Source organism: Pholcus phalangioides, unplaced genomic scaffold, assembly GCF_987345545.1.
Source record: "Pholcus phalangioides strain wild (caught in Gottingen) unplaced genomic scaffold, Ppha-v1.0 ptg000003l_1, whole genome shotgun sequence".
Taxonomy (NCBI): domain Eukaryota; kingdom Metazoa; phylum Arthropoda; class Arachnida; order Araneae; family Pholcidae; genus Pholcus; species Pholcus phalangioides.
Genome location: NW_028301596.1, coordinates 843662 through 855739, shown reverse-complemented (window position 1 = coordinate 855739; position 12078 = coordinate 843662). Strand labels below are relative to the sequence as shown.

The following is a 12078-nucleotide window of genomic DNA, read 5'->3' as shown; positions in this document are numbered from 1 at the left end:
TGATATGTTAAAGCGATGGCAGACGATTTGGGATAATTGCGTGAATAAAGACGCTTACAAAGTACAACGACGCGTTCAATGGAGACAGAAAGTATGGGGTAAGAGGAGAAAATCAATCGTATGGTCACAGAACACGATCCATTCCCTACATGTTACACGCTTCAAGCGAGCAAGTCATGATAAGTGTGTCTGTTGGTCTATCGGGTCTTTGCACGCTCGGATCCAGGACGGTGACGGGAAGGGTGAATTTGGTGAGTTCGTTAGATTATAAATATAATTTTCCCATTTAATTTGGCTCTTGGCAGCGGAAGTCGTTCTCATCGCCTCCCCCCCGGATCCGCGCCTAAGCGTAGGCAGACATTTTCAGCTACGAATGAATGAAGCGAAGACAAGCATCTTTAGCGGCGAATGGAGCGGAGACAGATATCTTCAGCTGCAAATGAGCCGCGACAAATATCTTCAGCAGCTACGAGTAGAGCGGAGACAGACATCTTCAGTTGCGAATAGATATCGGTCCAGTGTGTATCCGGCTTTTTCGTGTAGACGCATCGAATCATCCCTTATTTTACGTGAAAGACAGATAAATGTTCTCCATATTATTCTGCTTTTTGGCTCTTCAGTCCTTACGGCAGAAGAAGATGGATCCATCGAGGAACAATGGAGCAGGCGGCTCGCAAAAGAAAACAGTGTTTTTCAAGCTGAAATATATGCGATTCTGAATGCCGTTTCAAGGGCACACGCCTTATCGACACCAGTGCTGATCCTCTCAGACAGCGCTTCGGGCCTGTTATCAATCAAAAACCCACGTTCTGTGCATCATAATGTACGGGAGATTCGCCGAATTTTATGCGCCAACACGAGAATCCGATTGGCCTGGGTTAAAGCCCACGCAGGCATCTTTGGCAATGAAATAGCCGACAAACTTGCCAAGGAGGCCATAAAACTTCCGTCTCAAGACGACCAACTTTGGCCAAGGAGTTTGGTCCATCGGGTGCTTAAAGAGGACGTGTTGCAGGGGTGGCAGACCAATTGGAATACATGTGCAGCAAAGGACGCATACAAGATACAACGACGAGTTCAATGGCGTTTGAACGTATGGCCTAGAGAGAAAACAATCGCTATCACCGAGCATGGCCCTTTTCCGGTGTATCTTCTGCGTTTTAAACGTTCTAGTAACAGCGTATGCATCTGCGGTTCAAATGGTTCCCTATGGCACTATATAACCACGTGTCCCCAGACGAGAGACTTCCACTTTGGCCAACTGCCAGAGTCCAGAATGCTTGCTTGGAAAATGAGAATTCTAGACAGCCCTCTGAACTTTCAACGTTTGCAGAGGTTGATTCGATTCCTGGACCGCAACCTACATCTACTCCACAATAAGACACGAGCTGCGGGATCAAGGGGACGCAATTCGCGCTCGGAGGACCCGTCTTACGAGCCAACAAGAGAGGTAACACGGTTACCTATTAAAAAGTACAATTTACGGCCAAGAAGACATGCATCGGTTGTTTCACCGACATCTAATAATCGATACAATTTACGCCCAAGAAGACAAGTGTCAACTGTTTCATCCTTTTTCCGGCGGATGTGAATGAAATGGAGATGCCGGACATATAGACGTCAATTTATATCTTATTACAGCTTGATTGCCGAGATTGTTATATTCTAGATTGGAACAACTCACTTCCAGATTTTATCACATACAAGACAAAAATTATTTTTTGATTATTTATATAAGGACTATTACGATTACGGACTGATTATCTGTGGATGATGCTATATGATCACAATTTGTACGATTATTTATTACAGATTATTTATTGTATATATGTATATCATTGTTATTTTCACATAAATTAATAAATTTCCGGATACACCCATCCTCCGGGAAAGCTTCGATATCTCTCTGAGATGGGAAGCGGGTGTGTCCGGTCCTTCAATGTTCAAAGTCCTTACGGCATTACGTAGTACAGTGTCCCTCCCAGTATCACTTTGGTAGACTGCCTGTAGGTCGTCTGATATTTTGAAAGAAGAGAAACGGGGGGGGGGGGGAGGTTGAAGAGAAGAGAGAGAGAGACGGTGCAAGTGGCCGGACGTGTTGATATAAAGAGGTTGATTACGCACCATCGCTAATGCCTCAACGCCCGAGAAGAACCTATGGCAGAGGTCTTCAACCTTTTTCTAGTCGCCAACACTGTCTGTACCCATCATCAAAAGAAAAAGCACCCTTACGGCAAGTTTGATATACGAATGCATATTGAATCAAGATGATTTTAATCCTCCAATGCAATTTGTATAACGTGTTTAATTGGGACGGTGATTGTGTTTAATTTGGACGGTGATCAAGTGCTAGCGGAATCAGTAACGAACATCGAGTACTCTGGGTGCTCGCGAGTAACAGGTTCAAGTTGTGTGACCTCTACCAATACTGCCTATAAAAGGGGGTGTTGCCTCTACCCGACAGAAGGACCAATCAAGCGCTCAACAAGTGAGATCTAATCGTAGATGGACGAATTTTTTTTTGCAAATCAACGATTTAATCATACGAAGAAATGCAGTTGTTTTTACAGTCAAACATGTTTCCCACCGCCCGCCCCCCAACCTGTCAATCAACTGCCAGTGGGCGGAGTCTGACGCTATGGTGGTCGAGTGGTCATAGTGACGGACTCGCCATTGCGAGGACCCGCGTTCGACACCGTCACCATAGTGGTGGTCGGATGAAGTTGGTTTGCTGTTCCCAAATTCGGAGTCCGATACAAAGGCATGTATCGGTAAACATCTCTGACCGGAGTCGCTCTTATTCAATGCCTTTTTTCAATGCGAATATAGTCTTGTTTTAATTTTATTGATATAACCGAGTGTACAGTATGTCATAAAGGTTGTTCCGGTCTTTATTTCGTCTAAATCGGTCGAATAGAACCGAAGTTAAGAAGACTTCGCCCAGCAGCTGAATCGTTCGTGTGCGTGGAAGATGACGGCGACCGCCTTGTATGTTGATGATCACGATTCCCGCACCAAACAACTCTACCATTGCTGTCTGGTCAACTGATTGTAATTTTCGGGAGATAGATAGATAAACTTTGTGATTTCGATTCGATCCCAGATTCAATAATATTATCGTAAAAAAATTCACAACGACATTCTTTTACAATTATGGCCAGAAAAAAGAATCGTCCGAAGATTACAAGATTACAATATATGCTATGTAGATTCTAATTCTATGTCGCAGATTCCAGATTTTTTTTGTATGAAGAGACAATTTTTCAAGAAACAGAGCAATCCTTGATTAAGCCGGACTCTGCAATGAAATTCAACAGGTTGCGTCGTGTACTGAGAGATGGTCAAATAAACAACAATGTTGACTCAACGAACGGAAATAGAGATGATGGGTTCACGGCTAGAGCGATCTTGATGGAGGCTCTGGACGTATCACTGCAAACTCAATTAAATTCCCCCCCCCCAACAGACATCGTTTTCAAAAAAGGATATAAAAAATTCAGCGTCACTGTATAAGACTATACTGAAGAGGAACTTTCTCCGAACCATGGATTTAGCCCAACCTAGTGCGGAGAAAGAGGAATTCTTTTCCGTATTAAGATCTACAGATTCAAGATCAAAAGGATCTCTGATTTTAGAGGATACCGAAGCAGAAAATGAAGTACTGAAGCAGCCATCTTCTGTGTCAGGCGCAGAACAAGGGGAAACCGGTAGTGAACAACAAGGTGGACCCTATGCGTTTGAGGCTGCTAAGACTATATGGACAATGTTGACAGATACGAAGAAAAACGGTAACGGCAAATCACGTAGTCGAATCTCGATGAGTGAAAGAAATAAACTACAAGGTCTTCTAACAAGAACAATGGATGACATAAGAGACTTATGGGCGTTAATTAGCGTGACACACAAGAGCGTACGAGGGAGGAACCGCTACAGAGTTCCTCTTGATGAACAAGAATTAGTTCTACAACAACTCCAGCTGCTTCTTGAAGAAATAGCGAAGCCATTAGCTATTAAAGAACTAACTTCTTGCCAAGCGACGATTGGTAAAGGCTTGACAAAATGTGATGAAGGACTGTCATCCACAGACTGCTACAAGCACAGCTCACGAGAAGCTTCGCTAATTACAACTTCTACAGTGGATACACAAACTACAACCGACCGAGAGGTAACAGAGGTGCGGAACGAAACAAAGAAAACCTACGTCAACAGGGGATCACAAACGGAAAAAACGGATATAGCAAAGGTTCAGATATTTAGAAAGAAACTTCAGGCGTCGGTGGATAGAGAAAATTCGGTAAATGTAAACATGAGCAAAAAGAATCGGAAAGATATAAAGTAGAATCTCGAGTGGAAGATCGATCGCCAAAACTACATAAAACAGCTACTCAACTTGGGAATCACAAGTGTACCCTCACAACCGGAAATGATGAAGATGAGCGGCTGGATTGGTATGAACGATCCACGATGGGGCAAGCATGCGAAGTGGATGGACAAATGATAACTGAGAATAATCTTCAGAATAAAAACAATATGGACAACCCAAAAGATAGACAGTCCTCTGAAATCATTAGTTATAACCTATGTGAGGATGAAAATGCACATTTGGTGATATTGCCGGATGGCCATGCTAATTTAAACATTTCTGCAATACGATCATCGCAAATTTCAAATCTATCATTCTATGAGGAGGACAGTTGGAACGAAGATCAGCAAAAGCAACAAGACGTTTTGCAGTCAGCTCATAGTAACCTGGAAGGTGAAAACTGGAAGGAGGTATGCAGGAAAAGTAAACGGCAGCAATCAACATTGGAAGACAGCAGTAGTAAAAAAGACAATGATTATATTTTAATAAAACTGACGGATTTTACAACTCTCGACACGTGGTCTCCGTTAAAAAAGTCCAGTGACACCTCGATAAGGCTAAAACATAAGGCAGAAAATAACAAGGCAAATTACAATCGTAATGACCAAGAACTGCAAGGTACTCAGCAATCGTGGTCACAAGTGGTAGGCGATAAGCTCTTAAAAAAGAAGAGATATGGTTATAAAGTGATGAATGGTTCTAACAGACCACAAAATTCTATAAATGAATCTACAAACGTCTCTCGAAAGGATGTATGGTACTCTCGAATAGAGAAAAATCGGAGGATAGCAGCGGTAGACAACCACATCGCAGATAAATGGTCACTACAGCCAACACGGACGATCATTGATTGGCAAGACGATCACAAGCAGAAAAGTGAACGTCAGCATCAATATGATGGGGTGAAAAACTACAAGCATGTCAGGGTTCAGGCAAAAAGAACATTTGGCGGTCGAAGAAACATCAGAGAAGAGTCATCCTTCAATGGATCAAATAAACAATGGTGGTGTAACACCAGCAGTGCAGGATAATCGCTTCCAGAGGCATAATGACGGAAGAGATGGGATTAGATCAGGCTACGAACTCTCAGAGAGAGGAAGATGGTCATCATAGAGTCGACATACACATGCAAAATTGACTGTTCCCAAGGAAATAGCAAGGGGGGATTATCCCACATGCAAGGAAAGAATAGGCATCAACAGGAATCACATACTGGCGACGCCGGCTAGGTGTGATGATGGCGAAGACAGACGCGATAATGCAAGAAAGACGTCTTGCTATTATTCAAGATTTGGAAGAACACATGCCCAGGCATCTAGAGAAATAAACAAACCAAATACTAGGTGCATAGACTGCACTCTGATGAACTTGGCTCACGGTTGACATCTGAGATCAGATCATAAAACAGCCGGCAAAGAATGTACAAGCCATTTACTTGTACGGGGTCGCAGCTTGATACACTAGACCAAGAAGAGATGAGTGCTCAAATAGACGTTAACTTATTAGAAGGGGAGGTGCCCTTGCGTCTAATTCAGATTAACATGGACAGATCTAAGAACTGTACTTTTCATCTGGTGACCTATGCCATAGAACTCAAGATTGATCTACTGTTGGTGCAGGAAGCGTGGGTTAATCGCGGTGCTCTCCGTGGCTGGCCACAACAATGGACAATATGGAGTTCACAAGAATCTAAAAGTGCAATTATAGCTTCGTCTTCGCGGGTGCATCCAGCAACTTATCGTATAGGTAAACAACTTGTTGCCATACAGCTTAGCCTTCGACAGAGAGAAATAATCTTGGTGAGTGCCTATGCTTCTCCCTACGAGGGAGGGTCTAGACGGGGTACTACAAGAACTAGAGGAAATAAAACTATCTTCCACTGCTAAAGAGAAGATGTTTGCTACCGATATCAACTGTCACTCGTCATTGTGGGGCTACAAAACTACAGATGCCAGAGGCTGGAAATTACAAGAATTTCTCAGCGGTCACGGCATGTACCTATTTAACGCTGGCCAAACAAAACCTACTTACGAACTTTTTGGTACAAAAGGATGGCCGGATCTCACGTTTGAAGAATTATTTGCTCACACAGTCTGGTCAGTAGGAAAAGAGGATTCGCACAGCTCGCATCGGTATATTCATTTGGACCTGCATATAGAATGTCAATCTCAACTGCAATGGCGTTATAGGACGACCACACGGAGATTAATCAGGCTCAAGACACACACCAGGCCAATGTTAACCGATTTTGCACAGCAGCTGCGTATAGCACACACAGAAGAAGATCTCAATGCAACTGTGGACACCTTTATGGAAGTGTTGCAGTCTGCTTGCGTAAATATACTGGGACGTGCTCAAAAACCTAATGAAAAACTTCCCAACTCGTGGACACAGGAATTAGCTATTCGTAGAAAGAGGGTTCGAGCCTTGGAGAGAAAATTTCTCAAGTCTAAAGGTAAGTTCAAGGGTGAGGCCCATACGATCTACAAAAAGGCTAGAGCAGAATATCTAAAGAAGGTTAAGAAAACTAGGAACGACTGCTGGACAAATTTTTGCGCTGCTGAAAACAACCTTATGGGATCGCATACCGTTCTGTTTTCAAAAGCAAGAGAGTACCGCTTCAAGTTTTGATGATGCAAAGCGGGAGTCACAATTCCACAATCTTGGAAGCGGCGGAGCAGCAACTCAATACGATTTACCCAGATCCTACGGACACAATATCCTTGGTAAAACCAATTAGAACTGGAATCCCAGATGACGAGCAAATTACAGTGGAAGAGATCAGGAATATTGTCACAAGATTGAAGAATAGAAGAGCACCTGGCTTTGATAATATTAGTGTTCCCATACTAAAGACATTATTCGAAGCCAATGCCGAATCGTTTACTGAAGTTCTCAACAGGTTCCTGGAATTATCTCTCTTTCCTAAACATTTTAAAAAGGGGAAGCTCCTGCTATTCCTTAAGAAAGATAAAGACCCACAATTGCTACGCTCATATCGTCCAATTTGCCTATTACCCACTCTAGGTAAGGTCTACGAGAAAGTTATAGTACAAAGACTTATGTATCAATTGGAGTGCATGAACTGGCTAAGTCCTCTACAATTTGGATTTCGTGCTGGAGGGTCAGCTGAGAAAGCTATAGATTCACTGTTGCAAGTAATTGTCGGTATGCATCAACAAGGCTATCAGACGGCGATAGTCACGATAGATATTCGTGGAGCCTTCGATTCGCTGCGCCATGAAATAATTATCACTCAACTTCGCCAACTGCCACTTCCTGGAAACCTGACGCGAGTTATTCAGAATATGCTTTCAGACAGATATATAATGATGTCCACAGACGGAGGAATAGCCATGGAAAAGCAGATGAAAGGTGTCCACAGGGCTCATGCAGCGGCCCCTTGATGTGGTCACTCGTTCTCAACACGCTTTTACAGATTAACTGGGGCCCGCGGGTATATCTACAGGCATTTGCTGACGATCTGGTATATGTTATATCCGGCGAAAACCATATGGCAATAACGGATGAAGCACAGACAGTGTTCGGAAAATTGAGCAATTGGCTGGCTAATAATAAACTACAAATGGAAGTAGAAAAAACCCGCTTCTTGTGGCCGCACCCAAAGAAAAAGATAAAACCTAAGATCTACATTGATGGTATACGAATTCGACCGTCTCAGATAATACGATACCTTGGTGTGTACTTTGATAGTAAATTGAACTTCATGGCGCACATCCAAAAACAGGTCGACAAAGTAAATGGCACACTGCAATTACTGCGCAGATTGGCCGGATCGAAATGGGGAATGCAGCGAGCCTTTCGCAACATCTTGTATAAGACTATTGTACAAAGGCAACTTTCATACGGATGCGCCACTTGGTATCAGCACCCAACTCAAAAACAAAAGAGAGCTCTGGATATCGCACAGCGTCCCTTTCTTCTATATGTTACAGGAGCATACGTTACAACCGCGAACGAAGTTCTGTATGTGGCCACAGGCAACCCAGCTCTGAGTATTTACATGGAGTACGAGGCTCTTAAGACCAGACTGCTACATCTTGAAAAGGGCATAATATTGGACGAGCAGAGAATTTCGTCAAACCAATTTGAGCAGCGACATAGGCAATGGCTGTTTCACCCAAGCACAGATCTCACCAAGTCTCAAATAATGCCATTTGGTATTGATAATATAGATTCCTTGGGCTCTAAGAAAATATTCACTGATGGCTCTAAAACAGAAACGGCTACTGGCTACGCGTATGTGGTACTAGCGGAAGATGGTTCAATAGAGGAGCAATGGAGACGAAAGTTAGCTAAAGAGAATAGCGTATTCCAAGTCGAGATTTTTGCGATACTCAATGCTGTTAAACGTGCGGAAGAGATGCTTTGTCCAGTAACAATCTTGACAGATAGCGCATCTGGCCTCCTAGCCATACAAGATCCTCGTTCACCTAACCCTGACGTACGAAGTATTCGTCTTATCCTACGCGCTCACGACAACATAAGGTTAATCTGGGTCAAAGCGCACGTAGGTATTGCTGGAAATGAAAAAGCGGATCAACTTGCCAAGGAAGCGACAACATTGAAAGACTTGGTTGTTCTACCTTGGCCGAGGAGTCATGCCCGCAATATCTTGAAAGACAGAATGCTTCATCTTTGGCAAGTTGAATGGAACAAGAACTCAACGAAAGACGCCTACAAGATACAACGTCGAGTGGCTTTGCGCAAGTGTGTATGGCCGCGAACAAAAACAATCCTTTTAACTAAGCATGGTCCATTTCCGACATACTTGCAGCGCTTTGGACGATCATCTCACAATGCTTGTAAGTGTGGTGCTACGGGCTCGCTATGGCATTACGTCTGCCAATGTCCACACACATCAGCGTTTCATTTTGGTCAGATGTGTGGCGACGAATATTCCTCGAGATGGCAGTCGTGTCGCGCGCGCCCACTTCGGCTCTACTAGCTAAAACGCGCACACGTTTCTGACCGATGTTCTCGTATGTACTGTATAATATTGTAGAGTCTTGTTGTTGTTGTATCAGTCGGTCGCTTGATTCTCGCTCTCAAAAGTTAATTAAATAAATGTTAATTATTTGTTAACTGTTGACCATGTTATTACATCACGGAATAAAACATCAAATAGCTGAACCAACTAGCTAAACTGGTGACAACCGGCCGTTCAATATGGATATTATCGCACCTGCTTCACTTTCGTTTATCAGCACCATGTGGTCTTCTCATTAGCACGGATTTTTGCCGTTAATATTTTTCAGGTAGGCGAAACTTTTATTTCACGTTCAACAATTTAGTGAACTGAACTGCTCTTAATTGATCATGGCAAATCCGAATGCACAACAGGATCAATCATCTCAAGCTGATGTCAACGCACGTGCTTTCGATTTGTGCCGTGTCGCTTTCAAGGCACCTCCGTTCTGGGAAACGGATCCTGCCGTGTGGTTTGCACAAGTGGAGTCACAATTTTTAGTTTCTGGCATCTCTAATGACTTAACAAAATTCCATTCTGTTGTCGCGTCATTAGATTCAAACGTTTTGAAATGTGTCCGTGACATTACCGTTCAGCCACCCACCACTGATGCCTATAACACGCTCAAAAAACGCGTGCTTGCATATTTCGAGCAATCGGAAAGTTCACGACTTCGATTATTGTTCAACGATTTGCATTTAGGTGATCAACGTCCATCACAATTGCTTTGTGAAATGGAAAGTCTCAACGGTGGAAAACTAAACGAAAGCGCACTCTGCACGTTGTGGACCCAACGGTTACCCACGCATGTACAGCAGATTCTCAGTGCTTGTAGTGATGAATCTACAAATATTCGGAAGCTTGCTGCAATCGCCGATAAAGTCTGTGAGGTATCCAGAAACAGTACCGTAGTCGCGACTGTCGATTCTCATTCCGAGGTCAGCACCCTCCGTACAGAAATTGCCGAACTGAAAAATGCTTTTCAACAGCTTAGCAGCAACAATTCATCTCATTCGAGTCGCAGCCGCACTCGCTTTCGCAACCGTTCCAGAAACCGATCTCGATCCAGTCCACGTTCTCAAGGGCTGTGTTGGTACCACAACAATTTCGGCGAGAAGGCTCGCAAGTGTGTCACTCCTTGCAACTGGTCTACGGGAAACTAGTCGGCGCAGCTGCTTCGTCGGCGGCAGGCTGTGGTACAACAAGCCGACTATTCGTCTTCGAACGCAAAACTCGAACACAATTTCTAGTGGACAGCGGTGCAGTTATTAGTTGCTTTCCCAAACGGCTAACGTCCTCGAAATGTCTTCCTACGGAATTCAAGCTGTATGCAGCGAACGGGTCTGAAATCCGGACTTACGGTAAGCTCAGACTAGAACTTGATTTTGGGTTGAGGCGAATATTTACATGGAATTTCGTTATTGCCGATATTTCTACCCCAATTTTGGGCGCCGATTTTCTTGAACGATTCGACTTACTAGTCGACGTCAAAAATAAGTGTATTCGCGATAACGAAACATCCTTATCAGCGGTATGTTCATTTGCTGAATGCCCACATACGAGTTTATCTATTGTCAATGGGAAATCACAGTACGATGCCATTGTACGTAAATTTCCCCAATTATTGGGCTCTAATCCCCAAATCAAGCCAGGTTATGACATGCTGAGTCATTGTATAGAAACAACCGGACCTCCAGTATTTTCGAAACCGAGGAGACTCAATCCCGAAAAACTCGCTGCTTTGAAAACCGAATTTCAAATGCTCATGAATCAAGGTATTTTGAGGCCATCAAAAAGCCCATGGGCCAGCCCCATTCATTTTGTGCAAAAGAAAGACAGTACTTGGCGCATATGTGGGGATTTCAGAGCGCTCAATAAAGTTACCGTAGCTGATAAGTACCCGCTCCCTCATATCCACGACTTCATACTGGGATTGCGAGGAAAGAAGATATTTTCAAAAGTTGACCTCGTCAGGGCTTATCAGCAGATACCCATCGAGCCCAAGGACATTCAAAAAACCGCTGTAACCACTCCAATTGGCTTGTTCGAATTTCTGAAGATGCCATATGGTCTCCGAAATGCTGGAAGCACATTTCAACGTTTTGTTGACAACATTCTTCGCGATCTCGATTTTTGTTTCGCTTATTTGGACGATATCTTCATCTTTTCTGAGGATGAATCTTCCCATAAGCAACATTTAGAGACGCTCTTCCAGAGACTCCAGGACTTTGGACTGGTAATCAACTTGCACAAATGCGTTTTCGGGGTTACCGAAATTTCTTTTTTAGGATTCTTGGTATCAGAAAAAGGAGTTTCTCCCTTACCTGACAAAGTTCGTACTTTAGTAGAGTACCCCTTGCCTAAGACAGTTAAAGAACTCAGAAATTTTCTTGCCGTTCTAAATTTCTACCACCGATTTTTGAAGGACGCTGCAACAAAACAATCTTGTTTATATGCTCTCGTAAGCAATAAACGTAAGAATGACAAAACCCCTATCGATTGGACCGACACTACTAAAGAAGCTTTTGAATCATGCAAACAATTAATTGTTGATGCCACTGCTTTAGCATTCCCAGAGCCCCATGCTCAATTGGTTCTGATGGTCGATGCATCTGACTTTGCAGCAGGCGCTGTATTGCAACAGAAAGTTGAGAAAAGACTTGAACCTCTTGGTTTTTTTTCTAAAAAACTTTCTCCCACTCAAACAAAATATAGCACATTTGAT

At 43.3% G+C, this 12078-nt stretch overlaps 2 protein-coding genes across 2 annotated transcripts; both read left to right on the top strand.

Moving 5' to 3' along the window:
• Positions 1-6172: 6172 nt before the first annotated feature.
• On the top strand, positions 6173-6994 carry LOC149087872 (uncharacterized). Its single transcript, XM_089245356.1, has one exon. The coding sequence runs from the start codon at positions 6173-6175 to the stop codon at positions 6992-6994; it is 822 nt and encodes a 273-aa protein (XP_089101482.1).
• Positions 6995-7877: 883 nt separating this feature from the next.
• Positions 7878-10516, top strand: LOC149087871 (uncharacterized). Its single transcript, XM_089244916.1, has 2 exons — positions 7878-9189; positions 10056-10516. Exons 1-2 carry the CDS (start codon positions 7878-7880, stop codon positions 10514-10516), a joined length of 1773 nt encoding a protein of 590 aa, XP_089101042.1.
• The last annotated feature ends 1562 nt before the right edge of the window (positions 10517-12078 follow it).